At 43.1% G+C, this 24,919-nt stretch overlaps 3 protein-coding genes across 3 annotated transcripts in view; 1 reads left to right on the top strand and 2 right to left on the bottom strand.

The window, feature by feature from the left end:
- The window catches only part of LOC139815150 (alpha-tubulin N-acetyltransferase), a 136,659-nt gene that overhangs the window by 30,665 nt on the left and 81,075 nt on the right, over positions 1-24,919 (bottom strand). The window lies entirely within an intron of this gene.
- On the top strand, positions 672-5,512 carry LOC139814809 (uncharacterized). Its single transcript, XM_071781311.1, has 2 exons — positions 672-4,342; positions 4,621-5,512. Exon 1 carries the CDS (start codon positions 672-674, stop codon positions 3,348-3,350), a length of 2,679 nt encoding a protein of 892 aa, XP_071637412.1. The 3' UTR covers positions 3,351-4,342; positions 4,621-5,512.
- On the bottom strand, positions 5,966-7,688 carry LOC139815149 (uncharacterized). Its single transcript, XM_071781820.1, has 2 exons — positions 7,239-7,688; positions 5,966-7,145 (listed from the first exon to the last, which is right to left on the bottom strand). Exons 1-2 carry the CDS (start codon positions 7,510-7,512, stop codon positions 6,310-6,312), a joined length of 1,110 nt encoding a protein of 369 aa, XP_071637921.1. The 5' UTR covers positions 7,513-7,688; the 3' UTR covers positions 5,966-6,309.

The raw sequence follows: 24,919 nt of genomic DNA, 5'->3' as shown, positions 1-24,919 counted from the left end.
CTCAGTCTACCCACTCGCACTCATTTGTTACACTCGAGTCCTTGGACGCATCGCTTAGCCGTTTCTGGCAGTTGGACGAGATCCCCACGGCTCCGCCGTACTCGCAGGAAGACAGACGTTGCGAAGAACTGTTCGCGCGGACCACGCGTCGGGACCCTGCATCTGGCCGGTTCGTGGTATCATATCCCTTCACAAAGGATAACCCTTGCTTCGTCGGTACGAGGGAATTAGCACTAAAGAGATTTCGCGCGCTCGAGCGCCGTTTCAAATTAGACCCAGACTTCAAAACAAATTACGCTAAGTTCATGCAGGACTATTTAGATAACGGTTACATGAAACCGATCGGGCAGCCGTTCCCAGCGGACGGACGCGTCTTCAATCTACCCCATCATGGGGTATTCAAGGCCGATAGCACGACCACGAAATTACGCGTCGTATTTGACGCATCGTCCAGGGACCTGAACGGTGTCTCGCTGAACCAGGTATTGCAATCCGGTCCAAAACTACAAGCGGATATATTTGTAATATTGTTGAGGTTCCGAATCGGCCGCGTGGCGCTTACCGCGGACGTTAAACAGATGTTCCTCTGAATCCTGGTCGAGCCCGGTCATTGTAATTACCAGCGAATAGTGTGGCGCTTCTCCGAGGACGAACCGACCTTAGACTACCTCATGTTGACTGTCGTCTTCGGGTTGACATGCTCTCCGTTCCTGGCGATCGCTTGCCTGCTGAAGCTGGCGGCTGAAGGCAAGGTAAGCTACCCGTTAGCCGCAGCCATCTTGGAGGAGAGCGTTTACGTCGACGATGTGGTGGCGAGCGTTGACTCGGAGGAGGAGGCCCGTGAGCTCCAGCGGCAACTGCAAGCCTTGCTTGGGGCTGCCGGCTTCGAACTCCGCAAGTGGGCTAGTAGCCACCTATCAATCTTAGCCAATCTCAGCCCAGAACATTGTAGTCAATCGCTACTGTCATTTGAATCTCCTGAGGAGCAATTCCTCAAGGTTCTCGGCCTTCGTTGGTATCCACAAACGGACGACTTTGGCTTTCAGGTCAATCCCTTGGACCGGGACTGCACTAAGCGCACCATTCTTTCTGAGCTCGCTCGCATTTTCGACCCATTAGGCTTCCTGACGCCGCTCACTTTCGCGGCCAAGCGATTGATCCAGCGACTCTGGATGCTCAAGCTGGAGTGGGACGATAGGCCTCCCCCTGAGATATGTGCTAAGTGGGAAAGGTACAAATCGGAGCTCCCCGCGCTGGCTTCCATTCGCATACCCCGTACCATCGCAACAGACACCGTAATCAGACGAGAGCTCCATGGGTTTTGCGACGCGAGCGAGCAGGGCTACGGAGCCGTGATCTATATCAGAACAGTTACCGCGAGTGGCGTGGGGACCCGCATGCTCAGCGCAAAATCAAGGGTGGCCCCACTCAAGGCCATTACATTGCCGCGACTTGAACTTTGCGCAGCGGTTTCGGTTTCGGATCTGTTGGAGTACGTCGGGAGCATACTCCGAGCTAAGGTTGTCATCGACGACACGTACGCGTGGTCGGACTCCGAAGTCGCCCTCGCGTGGATACGTTCGGCCCCCCATCGGTGGAAGACGTTCGTGCGTAATCGCGTCGCCCGTATACAGTCCAACAAGGACATAACGCGTTGGGGGAAGGTAGATACGAAATGCAACCCGGCTGACTGCTGTTCAAGGGGGTTGTTTCCTCGCGAGCTAGTCGACCACCCAATTTGGTGGACGGGTCCCGCGTGGCTCGTCGACTTTGAGCCTACTCCGGAAACGATTCCGGAGGTCGATGACCTCCCGGAAGAGGAAGAAAAATCTCGCGCCTTTGTCTCCGTAAACGCTGACGTCGCGGACACCCCGACAGTCGTTGACTCGCTCCTCGATCGCTTCTCTTCATTGAATACGATCGTAAGGATACTTGCCTATTGCCTCCGGTTTGGCAAACCCAGATCAAACTCGCTTAATAAGACGCCCCTCGTGGATCAAGTCGAATTCCATTCGACCTTGCTGCATCTGGTCAGGCTCGTTCAATCGCAGTGTTTCGCGGAGGACATCGCTCGCTTAAGATGCCACCAGTTTTGCTCTAAGCCTATCCGTCAACTCGCCCTCTTTCTGGATGAACGCGGACTCCTCAGGGTGGGCGGTCGGCTAACACACTCCGCAGTATCTTATGGGGTCAAGCACCCGGCGTTGCTGCCCGGAAAACATCGGCTCACCGAGCTCGTGATAGAGCGCACCCACCGTTTGCACTTACATCCGGGTCGCCAAGCGCTACACTACCTCTTGTCGCAGGAATTCTGGATTCTGAGAGCCCATCAGGCCATCAGACGCTGTCTCTCGCGCTGCTACCGGTGTTTCAGAGCGAATCCACGCACCGCACAGCCGTACATGGCGGATCTGCCAGCGGACCGAGTGCGTCAGGCAAAACCGTTCTCGATCACCGGAGTTGACTACGCCGGGCCGTTCTCGGTCTACAATCGTCGTTCGCGCGGGGCGACCCCCTTCAAGGCCTACGTGTGCCTGTTTGTTTGTTTCACCACGAAGGCAGTCCACCTGGAGCTTGCCTTCTCGTTGACCACCGAATCGTTTCTGTCGGCTCTGAGGCGTTTCATGGCTAGGCGCGGCCGCTGCTCGCAACTCTATAGCGACTGCGGGACCAACTTTGTTGGGGCTCAACGAGAGCTCGCCAACTGCATGCAGGCCGCCTCGGAGAGAAAGAAAATCCGGTGGACGTTTAATCCTCCCTCCGCGTCCCACTTCGGGGGTCTCTGGGAAGCGGGGGTCAAGGCGATGAAGACCCATCTCAAACGCGTAATAGGATCGCAGATCCTCACCGTGGAGGAATTCGGCACCCTTATTGCGCAAATCGAGGCTATCCTAAACTCCAGGCCCTTGTGTCCTACGAGCTCCGATCCCAACGACCTCGAGGTGCTCTCGCCAGGGCACTTTCTCACCCTGGAACCGCTCGTCGCGGTTCCGTGTCCGGACCTGGAGCCAGTGCCGATGGGCAGGCTCGATCGATGGCAATTGGTGCAACATATGCACCAACATTTTTGGAGACGGTGGCATGAAGAGTATTTGCACACCCTCCAGCAGCGATCGAGGTGGCTAAAGTCAGCACCCGCGATACCGAAAGACACGTTGGTCCTCTTGAAGAGCGAGAATACCCCTCCATTGCAATGGAAGCGGGGACGAATCGTGGAGTTGTGCCCGGGCCGTGACGGGGTTCCCCGGGTCGCCACGGTGAAGACGGCGGACGGCGTCCTCACTCGCCCTCTGGTGAAGCTGTGCCCCTTCCCGTTGGGCGATTCACCGGAGGGATGCATCGAGGCGTAGGGAAAATACGTCGTATTTTGGTGGGCGGTGTATTTGGCGCATCGCCTATCCCCTTGTACATATCGTTGTAAATATTCGCGTGATACCTTATGTTGTTCTCATTACTTAGATTTTCCTTTAATTTTCATCAATGGATTATAGAACCGTCTCATTACTGTATTCGGCCGTATCATGGCCCATTATTTTAGCGAGACGTCGGTGGATCGCGATCGGCAAGTACAAGCGACTCACCAGTCGGTGCTGCCATCGCCATCCGCCGACGACCGCAATGCAAATCAGACATACTACTCGCTTGCGACACCTTCCAGGAGCGCGAGCCGGAAGACAATTGTCGTCCAGACGTCGCATGGCACGGATCACTTGCCTCGTCGACGGCCGCTTACGGCTACAGACACACACACACACAGTTATTCGCCAAGTCGTCTCAAGAGACACGCTCTCGATAACGTGGAGCCGCACGGTTTTGCTTGCCTGCCTTGCTTGCCTGATTGCCTGCCTTGCTTGCCTGATTGCTTGCTTGCTTGCTATTGGGAACGGGCATGATGACGTCAGCTAGCCAATATGGCGGCCATAGTACGGATCGTAAACCCGCGAGTGCACGCGAGACACATGTGTGCTCACGCATTTTTGTCGATATAGAAAGCATAAATCAGTGTAAAGTGAACCCAGCAAAACTGAATCATGTTTCTAACATTGTTAGAAATCTGCAGATATGCAGACTCGACTCTGTCGTCTCGGAATATCGTGGAAGGAGAAAAATTACTACAAGCTGGACACATCGTATCTTGTGGTCGTTTACCGCAAATCAAAGACGGATCAATACAATTAATAGCTAGATGTTTGCAAACATCTAGCTTGAAAAGCGGAATTCCTCATAAAATTGAAGGAAGTATCTCAACTAGTGGAGAAATCGGTAAAATGTGCTGCTCTTGCAAAGCAGGAAACAGCGGACGATGCAAACATATTATTGCAGCACTCATGTTTTGTCAAAAGTATGAATTTTTTTTATGTAAGTTGAATCTTATAATTTTTTATAATAATAAGCTTTTGATATACATGTAGTGTAAGTAAAATTTATAGTATATACTCATGATTTTAACAACTAACATTTTTTCTAACTTCAATGAACAGAAAGTTTTAAAATATAATCAGTTTATCGCATACATGACTGTCAATTCGCATGCAATTTAAGAAATTATTCTAAGATGATTAATTAATGCATAATTTAGTTTTTTCTATTTTAATGTTTCATTTCTTTTTATGTTTTAAGAGTCGAACTTTCGAAGCTTGACGAACTGTCATGCACTGATGTCGAGTTCTCCTGGAAAAAAAAACCAAAGAAGCATTGCAACAGTATGAACCGATGCCTTTACTGGATCATCCTTGCATGCAAAAAATAAAAACCGAAGTAGTTAATGTGTCTGCAGAAAAAAGGGAGGAGATTAATCAAAATTGGCTTTCAGTCTCATCAAGCGCTATGAAAAAACATTTGTAAGTTGGTCTAGAGTTGTTATCATTGTACACAATTTTTTTATCAATTTATTTTTATACATTTAATTATACGAATGAATTTACTGTATATAACCTATATGTGAATGAATTTCAATAAAAAGTGATTGTACAATTTTTTTTACAATTTGTTTTTATACATTTGATTATAGATAACGAAGGAATAAATTATTATTATTTTTTATACATTGCTATTATTATTTATTTATTTTATGTTTAATTAGGTATGGAAGACATGATGAAATAGAACTGCATGATAACAGTGTCTCCCACGATTGCACGAATAATATAGACGCAATTATAAGCCGAACAAATACTTCAGAATTTATGAAAAACTTATCAAAATTAGATGTAGGGACCCTTAAAGAGTGCTGTCAAAACACAACACATAGACTACGTGGAGATTACAGACAGATTTGCATAGATAGTGTAAGATCATTTGCCACATGGAAAGAAGAGCGTAAATTTAGGATCACAAGTTCTCGGTGTTATGAGTTGTACACATACGCGAATAATAAGAAACCCAACTGGGAAAGAAAAAGTTTAAATTATTTTTATCCAAAAGAACACTCCAATAAATATGTACAACACGGAATACAAAACGAACCAATTGCTCGCGAAGTATATGAGAATAGTTATCAACTGAAAGTGCACCAATGTGGCTTGGTAGTTTCTAATAATAATCCGTGGTTGGCATGTTCACCAGATGGTGTTATTTTGGACGAAAATGGAAATGTATTAAAATTAATTGAAATAAAATGACCTTTTTATGGAAAAGATCATAACATTGACGATGTGGTTCCGAAGTTAAAATATCTCGATGAAAATTGTACTTTAAAAAAACGCCACATGTACTACGCGCAAGTTCAATTATGCATGGCTATAATTAATGTTCAAGTTACTGATTTCATGATTTTTGCATCCTTCGACAAGACTTATTTAGTCATTCCTGTTCCGGTTGACGAAGAATATGTGACTGATTTAGTATATACCTTAAAACATGTTTATTTCCAGCAAATGCTGCATTTTGTATGTACGTACGAAAAAAATAATAAATGATTCTCGTTTCAAACATTTGTATCAATTTATTTGTAGTATGTAAACATTTATTTTTACACAGGAAACTTATCGTCGTTTAAAATAGGTGAACGTTTACAAGACCACAAATAATTATAAAAATATCTTCACAAAGATGTATCAAACTAATGGGAAATCTACCTTTCAACATATTAAATACTTTCAGCCTCTGATTACTGCGTTCAATATGAACTCTCGCTTTTGCTATTTGTTGGCTAAGAAGTGCTTCTTCTGCTGATAACTGACTCTTATTTTTTAAGAATGGAGGCCTAAAGATTTAAATATCATGTTCTTTGCATTGTGCATCTATAAAAAATCCTCTATCAATCATTATTCTATCATGTTTTTCTAGCAAACTAAACAAGTTGCTTTGTTAAAAAATTGCTTTGTCCGAAAATCGACCTCCATAGCAACGACTTACGAATGAAATTGTTCCAGCTGGTGTAACACCTGTCATGAACTTTAAAGTATAGTTTGATTTATAATTAGAGTATGTTATCGCTTGACAGCATACAGATTTAGGTTTTTGCAAAAGTATTTCCGTACAATCTAATATTATGCGAATATCAGGAAATGGAAGGAAACAGTTTGGAATATTTCTACGGATCTCTTGTTTTGAGGGCCAATGTATGCAGCTGTCGAAACATGCACGCAGTACTCTAATCATGTTTACAAAAATCCTTCGACACGTTTTTACAGAATAGCAATTGAACAAAGTGCTCAAAAAAGCAAATGAAATATTTTGTTTTAATTTAATAAATGTCAGCATCACTTTTTCCTCTACTGATAACTTACTCTTAGCATTGTTGTACAGTTTTTTTACATTACTCACTATTACATGAAATATTTCAAAATTAGAAATTCCTGTAGCTGTACTTAGTTCACGCTCGCTTTTTATTTGATCATAATATGAAGAATAGAAATCCGTTTGAACATCGATGTCCCTAACTTTAGTTTTCTCCTCATCTGCAATTAATAACGTCTCATTGTTTCCCGTGCTGTCAACTCCAACTTCATTGATATCAATGGCAACAGCCTCGTCTGTATCTTTCACTGTTTCTTCTTTCTCCTTTTTGTTTGCTTTTTTCGCTTCTCGTTTTGCAACTCGTTCAGCCCTGGCTTTTAAAGCAGGAGAAACGATCTTTTGCATGGGAAGTTGAAGTGTTGGAACAGCAGATTTTTTTAGACGTGGCCTTTGATATTCTAGCTCTAAGAAAAATTAATATAAAAATGTATAACTTTAATTGCATTTTTATATACATATTTATATAAACAACGTAAACAAAATTGAACAAAAAGTACCTGAGAAGACGTAGTCGCTAGCACTAAAATGTAAGGAGCAAATTTTCGTTCTGCTTGTCACCGCTTTTCCAGTGCGTATAGCCATTATCCAAGCCTTACGCTTATCAATTTTTTCTATTGTGCCGAACTTATTTGTAACTTCCACTGTACATTTTCCTTCTTCTGGAAATTTGTGGAAAGATATTTCCCGATTGTCAGAAGCGAGAGATTTACAGCCGTACACACAACAGTATTCGTGGTTAGAAACTTTCCTTTTTGAAGAAATCACTTTCATTTTGTCCCAACAATTTTTTTACAGTCTACATTAATACATTCAGACACTCCGTGAGAATAGTGACTGTACTTTTATACACGTTTTACGTATTTTTGCAATTTTATCAACAAAACTTCGTGAGTATACATATGTCTCGCGTGTTTACGATCCGTACTATGGCCGCCATATTGGCTAGCTGACGTCATCATGCCCGTCATCATGCCCGTTCCCAATTGATTTTGCAAGGATCTCCTGCACCGAGACGGGGCACAACGCAACGGACAACGGCGAGGAATCGGAGCCGGCCATCCACGGTGAGTCGCTTACGATTTCGCTTACGCTTTGTATGTATGTATAAAGTACTTTATTTGCCCCTAAGGGGCCTTAAAGGGCGTTTTTGAGGAACGTACCCAAACCTTTACAGCTTCCTATTCTTCTTCCTTTTCTCACAAATCATTGGCGTTTTTCAGGAACGTACCCAAACCTTTACAATTTTTGCGCTTCCTATCCCTGCCTGTCCTCTCTCTCTCGCTCTCCCGCTCTCTCGCTCGCTCTCCTGCGCCTCTCTCAATCGCTTCTCGCTTAATCGCTCTATCTTATATCTAACTTAATTCTAACTTATAGTATTTCTAAAGTTGGACTTCCGTTTCCTTTGCTTCCTTCCTTTCATATTTTTCTTTCATACGTCTCAATCACACTGCTCTCTCATCCATCACTTCCCTTCCCCTCCCTCACTCTTGTCGCATTTTCTTTATCGCTTTCATCCATTTTTCTCCCTCTCCCCCCTCTCCTAGTAAATTCTCCACCACATCCTGCCACCCCTCTCCATCCCATCTCTCCCATCTCGAACATTCCTCCCATATGTTTTCCCATGTTTCCTCCTCCCTCTCGCATATCCTGCACCTTCTATTCTCCTCTTTTTCCCAATACAGTCCTTCCCTAATTTCATTACCTAGTCTGAACCTCGCGACCCTACTCCACCTTTCTTCCTCCCAGTTTTTCTCTAAGTATCCTGGAATCCCGTCCTTCCTTATAAATTTATACCACCTGTTGTATTTCGAGTCTACGATCTTTTCCATCCTTTCTTGTTTTTGCTTCGTCTTCTCTCTGCTCTCCAGATTTTCCACTTCTAACTCTTCCTCCTCTTCAGCTCTCACCCCCAGCTCTTCCAGATAACTTTTTCTTTCTTGTTCCCACTTTCCTATTATCTTCCCCTTCTTCCATCTCTCTTTCATTTCCTCTAGGCATTTTCTCGCTATTCCCCCTCCGTTACCTTCCTCTAATTTCTTTTCAAACTTCCGAGCTCTCTTGCTCGCCCTGCCTCTCATCTTCTCTCTCTCCACTTCATCTCTCACCATATATCCGGGTGTCCTCCAGTTTAGCCCAAATATCCATCTGATATATCTTTCATGTATACTTTCTACCTCCACCCTTTCCTTCCACCCCCACACTTCTGCCCCGTATCCCATCACTGTCCATATCAGAGTATCATACAGCCAGATCCTTCTTCTCCAGTCCTTTTTCCACATTCTTTTCCCTATCCCCCACACTTCCCTCATTACTCTCGCCGCCTTCCTTCTTCTCTCTCTGATATGTGCCTCTTGTCCCCCATTTTCCTTCAGTGTATATCCAAGATATTTAAATTCCTTAACTTCTTCTAGTTTCTTTCCTTTCCATCTCCAATCATACTTCCTCTTCCTTCCTCCTCCCTTTCTGAATCTCATTATTTTTGATTACTCTATGCTCAATATTAGTCCCTTCTTGTCCAGATATCCCTCTAGCCTGCTTATCATCGATCTCATGTCCTGTTCCTCTTCCGCCATCAGTGCTATATCATCCGCATACATTAACGTGTAAATCTTTCTCCCTCTCAGCTTTACACCTCCCCATCCTCCTTTCTTCATGTAATCTTCTAAGTCCGCGATCAATATGTTAAAGAGTATCGGGCTCAATGGGCACCCTTGTCTCACGCCCTTCGCCATCCAGAATGCACTTCCACACTCTCTTCCTATTCTTACCCTACTCTTTGTTTCTCTCAGTACCTCTTTAACCCTGTCTATTAAACCCTGCCTCACTCCCCTCTCTGTCATCGCCCTAATTAGTACTTCCTTATCCACTGAGTCGAAGGCCGCCTTTAAATCTATGAAAAATACTGTCATCTTTCCTTTCTCCTTACCCAATTGTCTATTTACCAGATAATTCAGTGCGAATATCTGGTCCATCGTCCCCATCCCTTTTCTGAATCCTGCCTGGTTCTCTGGAATCAAATTCTTTGTCTCGACCTCCTTCCTTAACCTTTCTGCCAGTATCGCTGTGTATATCTTGTACATTGATGACATTATTGTTATTCCTCTATAATCCTTCACCCCTCGTCCTTCTCCTTTTTTAATTATTGGGACTATTTCTCCTTCCTTCCATTGTTCCGGCCAGCCTTCCCCTCTCCAAACTTTTTTACAGATTTCCCATATCCATTTCTCCATTTCTTCTCCTCCAAATTTCCACGCCTCGTTCGGTATCCCGTCATTTCCTATTGCCTTTCCTGTTTTTAACTTCTTTATTACATTTCTTACCTCCTCCAACTCTATCTCCTCTTCTTTTTGTCTGTTCCCTCCCCCTTCTCCTTTCACTACCCTATTTTCCATCCCACCCATTAGTTCCATGAAGTACTCTTTCCATTCTTCCATCTTTATCTCTTCATTTATCCTCTTCCTTCTTTTTCTTACTCTGCCTATCAACTCCCATACCTTTCCTTCCGTTTTCGCTTCCCCTATTTCTCTTATCATCCTTTCCTTCTCCTCTTTCTTCTTTCTTTTACACATTTCTCTGTACTCCTTTCTCTCCTCTCTGTACCTTTCCACTTCTCCTCTTCCTTTCCTCCATTTTCTCAGCTCTTTCCTCACCTCTCTTTTCTTCTCCTTACATTCTTCGTCCCACCATCCTCTTCCATTCTTATCCCTTTTTCCTCCCTCATTTTCGTTCTCCTCTATTACTTTTCTTATCCTTGCGCTTCCTACTTCTATCTCCTCTTGTATTTCTCCTTTCCCTCCCTTTATCGTTCCTAATCTCTCTTTAAATGGCGTTCTTCCCCCTTCGCTCCATATTCCTCTTCTTCTTGCTCTTTCTCCTTCTCTTTTTCTCTGATCTTTCTCAAGTTTACCCCTCATCCATATTGTTACTGGGTGGTGATCTGAATCCACTCTTTCTCCTACCTCCAATCTTTCTACCCTTTCTCTAACCTCCTCCTCCCCTATCACGTAGTCTATAACTGTCTCGCCTCTCCCTCCTGTGTACGTAAATTCACCCTCCTCATCCCCTTTCACGCCTCCATTTAGTATCATCCAACCTCTTTCCTCTATGAATTCCAATAGCTTTCTTCCGTCCCCATTTATTTTCTTGTCTTTTGATCTTCTCCCTCCACCTTCCACTATTTCCTCGTCCTCCTCTTCCCAACCTCCTTCCTCCCCCGTTCTCGCATTGAAATCCCCACCTATTATAGTCCTTACTCCCTTTTCTCCCTCCTCCGTCTTATCCTTCAGGCCTTCTAGCTTCCTGTCTATATCATTATTTACATAAAGCCCTATTATTCTCCATATTTCCTCTCCTATCCTTATCTTACATTCGATCTTACCTTCCTCTTCCTCCAACTTTCTTTCTTCCTTTATCTCTTCTATTCTCTTCCGTATTCCTAACAGCATACCCCCACTCGCTCTTCCTTTCTTGTTCTTCCTGGTCGCTATCTGTACTCTCCATTTGTATTCTCTTGGGATCTTCTCTTTCATCTTTTCCCACCCCCTCTCATCTAACCATGTCTCCATCATTATCACTACATCCCATTCTTTTATCGCTTCCCAGAATTCCTTATCCTTGTTTGCTATGCCCGCCACATTCCAGAAAGCCACCTTCCACATTTCCTCCTCCCTCCTGATTTTCCTTTTCTCTCTCTCTCCATTTTCGGTATCCTCCTCTCCATCTCTTCCTCCTAAGTTCTCTTCCTCATTCTCCTTTTCACCCTCTTTGTCCCTCTCATCTCCCTCTTCCATATTACCTCCATCTTCTTCCTCTCTTAGTTTTCCCCTTTTTCCTTCCACACATTTCCTTCGTTATCTCTTAATATCTCTTCATCCTCTTCCCATTTCCATCATTTTCCTTCTAATTGTATCTTTCCATATCCTACCTTTACTCTCTTACCATTTCCTCTCTCCTGCCTTGCAATGTCTTCTATATTCCATCTCATCTTTCTCTCCTTCCATGTCAGGTCATCATCTATTCCTATCCCTTTCTCTTTTAGTCTTCTTCTCTCCATCATGACCTTTCTTTTTTGTTCCAGTCCCTGCAGGCCTATTATTGTCATCTTTATACCTCCCTCTCTGTTGTCCTCTATGACCTTTTTGCAACTCACTTCCGTTTCTATTCCAATCCCCATTAAAATTTCTTTCACCTCTCTTTCTATATCGTTCCTCTTTCCTTTTGTTCCTCTTATAACTATGTTTTTTCTTCTTTCTTCTTTCTCTCTCATCTCTAATTTCTTATCTATTTCTTTTAGTTTTCTCTCTAATCCCTTCTCCCCTGCGTCTTCTTCTTTCCCTATTCCCTTCTCTTTCATTTCCGTTATCGTCTTCTCCATTTCCATTATTCTCTTCTCCATCTTCTCTCTCTCTTTCATCCATTTTTCTTCTCTCTCTTCCATGGTTCTTTTTAAATCTTCCATCTCTTGTCTTATCTCTCTCTTTTGCTCCCTCATTATCTCCAGCATCTCTTTTATCCCTTCTCTCATCTCGGTTTTTACTTCCTTTTTTATCTCCTCTATCCAGCTTCTTTCATCCCCTGAAGTTTCCTTATCATCTATTTTCTTCGGTGATCTCTGCACCTTCTTACTCCTGTTAAAGGCCCATTTTTCGGATTCCCCGCCTTCTGTTTCCCCTCTCTTTCTCTTTGATTCTATACTACCTGTACTTCCTCTTCTCTCCCCTTTTCCCTTCTCCTGATCTTCCCCAATTAATTCTATCAATCTTGCCGTTTTTTCTTCATCCTCAGCCATTTTCTTTCAGCTATACCTATCTACCCTGCTCTTCTATTTCTCTATGAGTTTCCCTTCTATGTTCGCACCTGCCTATGCCCCCACGCGTGTCGCCGCGACAGCGCGACTTCGTGACGTCCCCGTCTATACGCTCTGCCCCTCTCCTCTGTTTTATTCTATGCCTACCTATCTGCCCGTTGTTCTACCGTCACTTTTCCTTCCCCGTATCTAACCCTATCCTTTCCCTTTGACCTGCGCCCACTCCCACACTCTCTCTCACTCCTCTGCTTCTCTCTCTCACCCACTCACTGCCCTCTCACACACCCTCTCACACTCCTCTTTCTCCGATTTTCTTCCAGTCACTCACACACGTGTCACTCACGAAAGCGCCGGAAACGGAAGTCCCGATTTCGCTTACGCTTTCGCTCAATCTCATGCACGCGTTGCATGCGCCCAGCGCGCCTTCGCCGTACATTAATCGTGAGGGGATCTACCGCCCCTCTGGTCCTTCGGTCATCAAAGCTTTCGACCATTGTTCCACCGGGGAACTGACACCCCACGACAAAACAAATATAAAATATAAAATATCTCGTGAAGTATTCTATAACTTTTCTATGACTTTAACTTTATACTTTTATTATTATAAAATAATTAAAAAAACGAATTTATAATAATGTTGCATTCGCATTGAGTTCGTCAGCTTGGCCCGGTATTTTCCGCCGCGGAGCGTCCTTAGCAACGGTCGTTGCTATGAGTTGTTGATACAGCCCGGCTGTCAGATTTCCTTCTAAAGGTGGAAGCACATAAAATTGCAGGAGCCATAAGCAGAAGGCAGAAGCCATATGCGCATGCACTATGGTATCTGTAGAGCTCTTCAGATACCATAGCGCATGCGCATATGGCTTCTACATTCTGCTCATGGCTTCTGCAATTTTACGTGCTTCCACCTTAACTGAAACTCGAGCGGACGTTTCGGTTCGCGCTCTGCAATTGTAAACGTACGCAATAAACCATCCTTTTTTTGTTAAACCTGTGTTCCCTTATTCCGTGGGTCGCGAGTGAACGCGCGGAGCGAGTGCGGGAGTGCGGAGTGAGTGTGCGGAAGCCGCCGGAGTGCAACATTTTGGGGGCTCGTCCGGGATTGGACCAGCGTTCATTGAGACAAGCAGAGAGACGAGCGAGATGGCTTCGTCTGCGGCCCCCTCGAGAAAGAGAACGCGGGACGAGACCCTACCACAGGCCACGACGCAAGCCGAGACCCTCCAAGTGGTTTTTCAGGAGATGCGAGCGATGCGCGAGGAGCAGGCGCAGAGGGAGGCAGTTTTTACAGCGGAGCTACAACGTCGGGACGAAGAGCTACTACTCCTCCGTCAACAGCTAAGTTCCTCCAATAAAATAGAGCGTTCGGGGATTTAAGGACGCGTTTCGCGCTACCGGGGGCGAGTGACGTGCGCGCGGACCCCACGGCCTATGCCGCGAATTCAGGAGTGAGCGACGCGCGAGAAAGTACGAGGGCGCGGGGCGCGATTACGGGCGTAAACGAGCTCGCGGACGTGCGCGCGGAGCTCGGATATAAACTTAAGCCCGACGTTTATGACGGATCGGTCCCGTTACGGGAGTTTTTCTCCTAATTGGAGATTATCGCTCGCGCAAATCATTGGAGCGACGCGTCAAGGACCATCGTATTGGCCTTTTGTTTAACGGGAAAAGCGCGCTTGATTCTGGACTCGGTCGAGGACGTTGAAAACCTAGAATACGCAGAGCTGAAATCGAAGCTTGAATTGCGTTTCGGGGAGGGGCTCTTCTCCCAAAATTATTACTCCCTTTTCACGAATCGAAAACAGAAATTTGGGGAGAATTTTGCGTCTCTCGGCTCCGAGTAGGAGAGACTTTGCTCAGTTGGCGTACCCCGAGTGCCCTTCGCTGTTCGGCATAAGATTGCGTGCTCACAATTTATATCTGCCTTAACGGACGGCTTTGTGAAGAGGACTCTCCAGTTGGAAGGAGTTATCTCATTGAAATTAGCGGTAGAGAAGGCGAAGGCTTTTAAGGCCATACAGGGGGAAAATTTCGGAGAATCCGGGAAAAGGAGGGAGAATTTTGGAAAACCTTTGGAGAAAGGGGAAAAGAGAAAGCCTCGCCTCAAAACAAAGGCGGCGAAAAGTCCGAGGGAAAGAAAGAGAATAACGTCCGCAAAGATTTTTCGCGCAATTATCGCGGAAACCGCGTCTCCGCAAACGAATGCTGGCTTTGTGGTAAGGTTGGGCATTTTCGGGCCGAATGTCCCGCGAACATGGAAAAGGGAAACGCGGAATAGTTACTCTCAGCGGAGGGAGAGTGACCCGCGCAGATAAAACCCCGGAAGTTACAATTCGTTCAATTAGTAATAAGTGTGATTATGATAATTTTTGTTACAAGGGGAAATTAAATGGGAAGAATTGTTCTTTTAAAATCGATACGGGTTCCGATGTTTCCATTTTGAGAGGAAAGTTTCTCGGAGAGATTAAAGGGGAAATTCGGGTCGAGAATTGTTCTCTTCGTTATCCCACGGGAGAGAGGGTCCCTATGGAGTTTAAAATTGAGGTAGAAGTTCGAATAGGAAAATTTTCTGAGAAGGTTTCAATGTACGTGGCGGAAATTGACGATCAGTGTTTGTTGGGGAGAGATTTCTTAGAAATTATAAATCTAGGAAATATTTTTGATTCGGTTTTTGGAAAAACGGAGTCAGAAATCGAAAAGGTTTTGTGTTGCTCTCGGGTAGTAAATTTTTCCGAAAAAGTTCCTTCTTTCTTAAAGAAGCTATTTGAAAAAATTCTGAAATTTGGACGCAGGACAGAGGGAGGTTTTTGCTGGATTTTTGGATATCAGGATGTCTTTTCTGAAGACGTCATTGCAGGAAATTGTGGAGTCGTTAGTCATGAAATTAATTTAAAAGATCCCACCCCGATTAAACAAACTCCCCGACGTGTTCCTTTCCGAATGCGAGAGAAAGTCGAAAAAATCATTGAAGAAATGAGGAAATAGGGCGTGATTGAGGAGTCGCATAGCCCTTGGGTCTCTTCGGTCGTTCTTGTCAAAAAGAAAAATGGATCAATCCGTTTTTGTATCGGCTTTCGGAAAGTCAACGAGGTTACTGAAAAGGATTCTTTCTCCTTGTCCAGGATTGACGACATCCTGGACCAATTATCGGGTAATAGTTGGTTCTTTACTTTGGATTTAAAGAGCGAATACTGGCAAATAAAGATCCGCCCGAAAGATCGCGAGAAAACGGCTTTTTCTATCGGGAATGGATTATGACAGTTTGTCGTAATGCCTTTTGGTCTCTGTAACGCCCCTGCCACATTTGAACTTTTGATAAAAAACGTTTTATGAAAATTATTATCAAATATTTGTTTGTCCTATTTGAACGATGTTATCATTTTTGGAAAAAGTTTCGAAGAAATGTTGGAAAATTTGAAAGAAGTATTTTATTGATTGCGTTTAGCTAATTTAAAAATCAATCCTAAGAAATGTGTACTTTTCGAAAAGCAGGTTAAATATTTAAAACATGTGGTTTTGGTAGAGAGCATTACTAAGACCCCGATAAGATTTCCGCTGTAAAGGAATAGCCGATCCCCCATTTCAAAAGACAATTACGCAGTTTTCTCGATTTTTGTTCTTATTATCGGAAGTTTATTAAAGGTTTCTCTTCTTTAGCAAAGCCCCTCTTTGTGCTTACCGGAAATCAAGTGAAATTTATTTGGGGGGAGGAGTGTCAGAACTCCTTTGAGAACTTAAAGCGGGTGTTAACATTTTCTCCCGTACTTTCTTTCCCGAGAGGGGAGGGTGAGTTTGTGTTGGACACGGACGCTTCTAACATCGGGATTGGTGCAGTGTTATCCCAGAGGCAAGAAAGGTTAGAAAAGGTTATCGCGTACTTCAGCCGTATGCTGAGTAAAACGGAAAAAAATTATTGTGTTACTCGTCGTGAGTTGTTAGTGATAGTCGACTCGGTAAAATCTTTTCGACATTACCTTCTGGGGCGCAAGTTTATCATTCGTTCAGATCACGCTTCCCTTAGATGGCTTATGTCCTTCAAGGACTTAGAGGGACAATTAGCTCGCTGGTTGGAGAGACTCCAACAATATGACTTTGAGATTGTTTATCGTAGAGGTCTTTTGCACGGAAACGCCGATGGATTATCCAGCCGTCAGTGCGAAATTGACGGCTGTACGTTTTGTGCTAGAGTAGAGGAGAAGAACTCAGTCGAATCAGAAAAAACAGTCGCGCCAATAATTTTGCTGGGAGAAACCTTAGATGAATGGAAGAAAGACCAGTTAGAGGATCAAAGTATCGCGACAATTTACTAAGGCAAGGAAACGGGGGTACGGCCGTCACGATCTGAGATTTCGGCAGGGGACGTTTCCGCTCAAATTTACTTTTCCTATTGGGACGCTATTGTCTTGAAGAGTGGAGTTCTTTATAAGATATAGGAGGCTTCTAGTCTAAAATCCAGGATTTATCAACTATTGTTCCACAAAAACAAATTAAATCGATTTTAGAAGAATTAGAGGATGACATCTGTTTATAATCGCTCCAGCTATTCTGTAAAAGTCGCCTACATGTGGAACATGCTGAATTTGCATTGTTTGCTGAAGGAATTTGACTATGGATTTTAGATATTACAGAATAGCTATGGAGCGATTATAAATAGATATCATCCTCTTATTCTTATGAGAGAAGCTAATGCTCAAATAGCCCAACAATTACTCCAGAAAGCGAGAGAACCAAATATTGTTAAAACTTTGGTTGAAGCTGAAAATCTCGCCACCAGAAACGTTCAGAGATGGGTTCGATTGAGTGCTGAAAAAGTATTAAACTTTCCAGTTTTAACTCTTGAATACCTAAAGAACTTTACCATCGGAGTATACCAAGTAAAACTTGCACCATCGTACATTCAAGATAAACAAAGAAATGAAGATAAAGAATTGCATATTGAAATGTTAAAAGATAAGAACAGACTACCAGAACCGGGTTTGTTGCGAGCAAGAGTATCTTCTCGCTTCCGTAATGCCGCAAAACATCAGCTTTGATCCAAAGCATATCGATCTACAAATAAAGACGAAAACGATCAAAAAAATGAAGATCCTATACAAGGCTATTACTGCACGTGCAAATCCGGTGCTTGCACTGTCGGTACCTGTGCACACATTGCCTCTATCATCTGGTTTATGGGTTACGCACAACATCAACCTAAATCATTATCCTTCAAACCAGATAATCGAATCCATTCGTGATTCAGTGAACCGACCGCAGCGACGTAATATCAACGAGCGACCCTAATCATGTACATTAACCGGTTCTTTTCAGGGCCAAAAGATGTACAAAATCCGATCGCGCAACCTCCACGCGGTGTACATTTGGTCATGCTAATGCCGACGGTGCACTGATTATAAGAATATACACGCACCTACATTTACACACACATACACAGACATACCCTCACCCTCACACACACACACACACACACACACACACACACACACACACACACACACACACACACACACACACACACACACACACACACACACACACACACACACACACACACGCACACGCACACGCACACGCACGCACGCACACGCACACGCACACATACGTGACACACATAAAGATTTATCGTCGTGGATACTCTAGAATAGAATATCTCTAATATCCTCATTTTTATCATGTTCAACGTCTGATAACTCGAAAAGTAGATGGTTTTCGGACTTCGTGCCCATTAACACTTTTAATCAGGAGATTATGAAGTACAACATACTACAGTTTCAACCAATTTGACCGGGATCCATTTTCCCTATGGCTGAGCCCGGGGTCTTTATCTCCAAAAATCAAAGAAATTGGGATAGGTGGATCCCCTTATTCCTTTTGGCTTACAGATCTTCAAAACGTGAGACCACGGGCGTAACTCCTGCGGAGATGTATTGTACCCGGAATCTTAGGTTGCCCTTGGATTTATTACAAGGCAGTCCTCCGGGACTTCGGGAGGAGAGCCTTAAGTCGGAGGCGATTTTATCAAAAGGCTAAGGGAAAAGTTGGAGGGGATTCATTCCGTAGTCAGAGATAAGTTAAAAATTAAATCTTCTAGAGTAAAAGCGTGATATGATCGTGGAGCCAGGAAGAACCTTTTTCGAGAAAATCAGAAAATGTGATTTTATAATCCTCGAAGAGAGAAGGGGAAGGCCCCGAAATTGCAAAGTAGTTGGGAGGGCCCTTTTTTAATTGTAAGAAAATTAAGTAATGTGGTATTTTGCATTCAAAGATCCCCCAGACATAGAAAGAGGGTAGTACATGCGGATAGGTTAGCCTCTTTTTATGAGAGAACGGTAGGAAGTAGTTAGAGAAATCGGAACCCGATTTATCCTTAAGAAAGTTTTTCTTTCAAGTTGTCAAGTGTTACTGCGTGTATTGTTTTTTTTGTGTTTAAGGGAGAGTCATCGTTTCTCCATTGGAAGAGCTTTTTGAAGGACACGGAGTGGAGTCTCTTCATTGTTACCTTAAGACCATCGGTTGAAAGAAGACTGTCTCTCCCTCGGCAGTTTTTGTGACTGAGATTTTTCCGAGGGACTAGGGCGAATGCCGAGGCAGAGACTAGGGGAGTCCTAATACAAACAGATATTTCGACGCTTCAGAGCCCTAGAGCTTGCGAAGAAAATGAAACCTCCTGGAGACTGCCCTTCCGGATTGTTGGGACAACAATCTGAAGAACGAGGGGGGGGGGCAGTGTTGCATTCACGCTGAGTTCGTCAGCTTTGCCCGGTATTTTCCGCGCGGAGCGTCTTTAGCAACGGGCGTTGCTATGAGTTGTTGATACAGCCCGGCTGTCAGATTTCCTTCTAACTGAAACTTGAGCGGACGTTTCGGTTCGCGCTCCGCAATTGTAAACGTACGCAATAAACCATCCTTTCTTTGCTAAACATGTGTTTCCTTATTCCGTGGGTCGCGAGTAAACGCGCGAGCGAGTGCGGGAATGCGGAGTGAGTGTGCGAAAGCCGCCGGAGTGCAACAATAATATTAATTATTACATTTGCAATTTTACAAAATTGAATGCGTCTAATGCATTTAAATATTTTTTCTGTTTTTTTTTTTTACAGCAATCGATTTCTTTCATTATTCTACATATAAAAGTATGAAGGTAAAGTCATTGAAAAGTGAATACATTACGAGATATTTTATTATATTCCCTTTTTATATATTAAAAATATTATGATAAAATTTTAAATATCTCAGAAAATTCTTAACGAAAAGAAAGAGAACTTTATTATAATGTTTTGAAAATGTCTCGACGAGATCTACAACTTTTATTTCAAAGAAAAAATCAAGTTTAAGTTAAGAAATTAATTGCCTTTAAAATTTCTTGAAAACGACAACATCTATGACATGACTCATATCAGAATCGTGTGTCCCCCTTTAGACCATACAACTTTTGTCCAAAACATTTTTTTATATCTTTCATATTTTTCGAGATATTTGCTTGCGTCGATTAAAGTGACTCACTCTATATTCTGAGTAGTATACGAGAATTTACGAAAAATGATATACTACTGTGAGATATTACAAGTACGTCCTTAGAATTTACGAAAAATAATATACTACTATGAGATATTACAAGTACGTCCTGAGAATTTATGAGAAATAATATACTACTAGAGAGGTGCTATATAGAAATGTTCGAAGTATATTATATACGATACGTATATTTACAGTACGAGTACAAAACATTCGAATGATATCATGTGCGGTATGGGACGTTACACCTGACACGGGTCACCGCGGGTACACGTGTACCCGTGTATTTTAAGGAGGTATTCTAGTGTAACATGCGCTTTTTTTCGGGATTTTTTTACAAGAAATCAGTGAAAATTGTCAATATTAGCTTTTTATGTATATATTTTATTATCTTTAGAGAACAAAAAATATTATTTTGAGCTGAATTAATGAATATAAATATTAATGAAACCCTATCGAATACATGGCGAAAAAAATGACCCATGATATCTCAAGATCTATTTGACCGATCAAGTCCAGCTTTTGCGTACATCCTCAGCAGGTGTGTCGCTATAGCCCAAACTAGAATTAAGTAAAAAATTTTTTTTACAATTTTTACAGCCTTCGAAAGATTAAAAAAACTCGCGAAAATTTATACTTAATTTTCAAAGTGCCGCCATTTTTTTTATTTTTATTCTAGTTTTTGTTATAGCCATACTTATACTAATTAAGAATCTTTTTGTATTTTTTGTTTCGGACAAGCAGAATGGGCGCAATCATGGAAGCCATTTAGGGCGCTTTTTTTTCGCCATGTATTCGATAAGGTTTCATTAATAATTATATTTATTATTTCAGTTCAAAAAAATTTTTTTATGTTCTCTAACAATAATAAAATATATACATAAAAAGATAATATTAACCATTTGTTAACGAGGTACTGTAGGTATCTCTTGAATGAATTGCGAAGGTTTTGAAATCCAGAATGCTTTATTTCGGGCACGAGTGAAAATGTGCTGCTTGTACAATCGTGTGAACAAACCTGACCTAACGCAAGCGCTGGCGCCAAAATTACTAAGAAGTTGACTCGACTACTAACAGAGGACGCGCAGCCATTACGCTAACTAAGATAATATGTAGATAAATTTGAATTAGTCACTGAAACGCTTGAAACTGAAATGCAAAGTAATAAAAACAAAATAAACAACTTGGCTTTTACCATTCCCGCCCGCCTTGAAAGGCTCCTTTCAAAATAACTATTCTCAGAAATGAATAATCTTAACTATGATTCTACCTGCGAAATAAGTAAATCTTAACTTAATTACAGTCTTCTATGGGTAAAGGGCAAACATTCCTTGCCGATCGTTTGAACTTTCCATTTGCCGTCTGCACAGTAACGACGCGTACGACATCATCGCTACCCGGGTGGACCTTGATGATTCTTCCGGCTGCCCATTGTAGTGGTGGTAAATTGTCCTCCTTCAACAGCACCAACGTTCCGGGTTGCAAATTCTCCTCTCCGCCGGTCCACTTGTTTCGACGTTGAAGCTCCACCAAATATTCTTTCTGCCAGCGACGCCAAAAATCCTGACGGACCTTCTGCAAATGCTGCCAAAGCTTTAATCTGTTGTCAGGTACCTCAAGATAATCTAGTTCTGCTGGTTGTAGTAAACGTTTCCCGGTCAGGAAATGTGAAGGCGTTAAGACTGATAAGTCTCGCACATCATTGGACAAAGGAGTTATTGGCCTTGATTTAAGACGGACTCAATGCCGACCAGCAACGTGTAACATTCTTCAAAAGTTAGCGAAAATTCCTTTGTTACAACGTAAAAATGCTTCTTCATACTCTTGATGTTCGATTCCCATATTCCTCCAAAATTTGGTGTCCTTAGGGGGATGAAATGCCATTCTATTTTCTGACTGGCAAGCTGCTCTTGTATCACTTCTTTGTTTTCCCTTACGTAGTCATATATCTCCTTGAGTTCTCTTGCTGCGCCTACAAAATTAGTAGCGTTGTCCGAATATAACTGCAAACAATTGCCTCTTCGTCCCGTAAAACGCCGCAACGCTGCTAGGAACAATTCGGTTGTAAGATCTGTGACCAATTCGAGATGCACTGCCTTTGTGTGAAAACACACAAATAATGCTATTGTAGGCCTTCGATATATGGACCCTTCCACGACGTATGCTCTCCTTGATCTTTATGGGGCCGGCGTAATCCACACCAGTCACCGCGAAGGGGCGAACATATCCTGCGACTCTTGCTGCTGGCAAGTTTCCCATTTTGACTTGCACACCTGTAGGTCTCCAACGAAAACAATCTATGCAAGATCGTGTAATCCTTCTAGCTTCCTTTCGGCCTGAAAGAACCCAATACTTTTGTCTGACGGCTGCCAACAACTGCTCTGCTCCGCAATGATGCATCTTGACATGCTCGTTTCTAAAAATTAATTTAGTGACGTGATGCTTTGACGGCAATATAATCGGATGTTTCGCTTCGTGAGTTAAATCCGCATGCTGCAATCGACCTCCTACGCAAATCAGACCGCTGCCATCCAGAAAGGGATCCAATGCGATTAATTTGCTGTTTTTCTTTACAGGTTGTCCATTCTGTAGATCATGAAGTTCTTGTGGGAAAGCTTCTGCTTGTACCAATCTCGCGACTGCTGTTTCTGCCTTTACAAATTCTGCTGCAGTAAAAGCTCCAGTGCCAGTTTTTGATCTGCATCGATCACTGAATCTATAACAATATGCAACGACTCTAAGAAGTCGTTTAAATGATGATACCGATGGTAACAATCCTGTGGGCTAAGCTGTCACCACGAAACTAGCGATATTTTTCCTCTTTGGTAGGATCTCCACACTACTGGGTTGTTCAGGCCATGAATTCTCATCTGAAAGCCACCACGGCCCATGTCACCATAACTTGTTGGTCTGCAACTCTTCGATAGTTGTTCCCCTTGACAAAACATCCGCGGGATTCTCAGCTGATGGTACATGCTGCCAAACGTCTTGTAAACCTAGAGTCTGTATCTGAGAAACTCGGTTTGCTACAAATATTTTTAATGTACTCGGGCATGTACATATCCACTGGATCACAATATTCGAATCACACCATAATCGTCCGAGTTTGATTCTATCTTTAAGAGCGTCTTTGGCTGTCTTGTAAAGATTTCCAAGCAATAACGCGGCATTTAATTATAATTTAGCGATTGTTATAGTCTTTAAGGGGGCTACTCTTGATTTAGCACAGAGTAGATGCGACTGAAAATTGCCATCTGAATCACAAGTAACTGCATATAAGCAGGCTCCATAAGCGCGCTCTGAGGCGTCGCTAAATCCATGAATGATTATTTCTGTAGAACTCTTCTCTTTAATCTTCCGAGGGATCTTCAAGCTGTTGAGTTGACTCCATGACGATTGATAAATCTTCCACTTGCTATGAAGCTCTTGCGGCAAACTTTCGTCCCACTCCAAGTTAAGCGTCCATAACTGCTGCATCATGATTTTTGCAACAATCATGACAGGCCCTAGCAGACCTAAGGGATCGTAGATCTGGGCGATTTGCGAAAGCACGCTGCGTTTTGTAACTGGACCAGTCTTTGCTTGCTTCACGTCGTATTGTAGAAAATCTTCCTTGTGATTCCATAAAACCTAACGTCTTCAATGGGGCGTCCTTGTTGATTACTAGCAACTCCTCTGCTTTACTCTCTTCCATAAGATGACTCAAAGCTCGATCGTCGTTTGTTCTCCACTTACTCAAATGGAACTGACCTTTTGCCAATAGATCAGTAAGCTTCTTCTGTAATTCGATATTCTTCTCAAGATTATCGTCGCCAGTGATAACGTTATCTGCATAAAAGTCCTTCAGTAGAACTCTTAGAACTATTAGGAAATCAAGGAAATCAATTCCGTGCTCCTCCGCCAATTGCTTGAGGCAACGTATAGCCAAAAACATTGCGCATATTTGTCCGTATGTGACGGTGTTCAACGTAAATATTTCCAATGGATCTGCCTCATTTTTCCTCCAAAGGATTAACTGAAACTTGCGATCTGCTTCTGCCACCAAGACTTGTCTGAACATCATAGCAATGTCACCTGTAATCACAAAATTGTAAGTGCAAAATCTCAACAATATGTGCATCAATTCGTTTTGTAAGTTGGGGCCAGCCATAAGCATATCGTTCAAGGAATGATTGTTATCAGTTTTCGCCGAGGCGTCGAATACAACCCTAAGCTTGGTTGTGAGACTGTCAGGTCGCAGTACCGGTTGATGCGGAATAAAACATATGTCTTTCTCCTCTAGTATGTTTGGAGATACTCGACTCATGTGTCCTCTTTTTTCGTACTCTTTCATGAATCGTACATATTCTTCTTTGAGGGAAGGCTGTCTTCGAAAACGACGCTCCAATGCATAAAATCTTCTGGTTGCCTGCTGCCTCGAATCGCCAAGCGAAACATCTTCCTTCTTTGGTAATCGTACTACAAATCTTCCTGTTGCATCTCGCGTTGTCGTATCTCTGAAGTATTTTTCGCAATAGGCTTCTGAGGGACTAAGCTGTTTACTCTCAGGAACTTCCACCTGTGTCCAAAACCTCTCCAGCTGGTTGTTTAGAACTTGATTCGTTATCAGAAACGTAGTTGGTCTTATTTTGTCTGCGTTTGCTTCGATAAGCTCTCCTCCGACGATCCATCCGAGCTGAGTTTTTTGCCAGGTTGAATGTCCTTTGGCCCTTTTTATTTGGCCAACACACAAGAGACTCCAGAACAGCCCAGCGCCTATTAAGATGTCGACAGGGCCTGGTTTGTCAAATGCAGGATCCGCTAATCTGTGATCTTCCGGGATGCCAATCAACTTCTTGTTTATCTTGATTTGTGGTAGTC

Source organism: Temnothorax longispinosus, chromosome 6 (genome assembly GCF_030848805.1).
Source record: "Temnothorax longispinosus isolate EJ_2023e chromosome 6, Tlon_JGU_v1, whole genome shotgun sequence".
NCBI classification, from domain to species: Eukaryota; Metazoa; Arthropoda; class Insecta; order Hymenoptera; family Formicidae; genus Temnothorax; species Temnothorax longispinosus.
The sequence above is the reverse complement of the archived record's forward strand: the minus strand, read 5'-3'. Positions and strand labels throughout refer to the sequence as shown.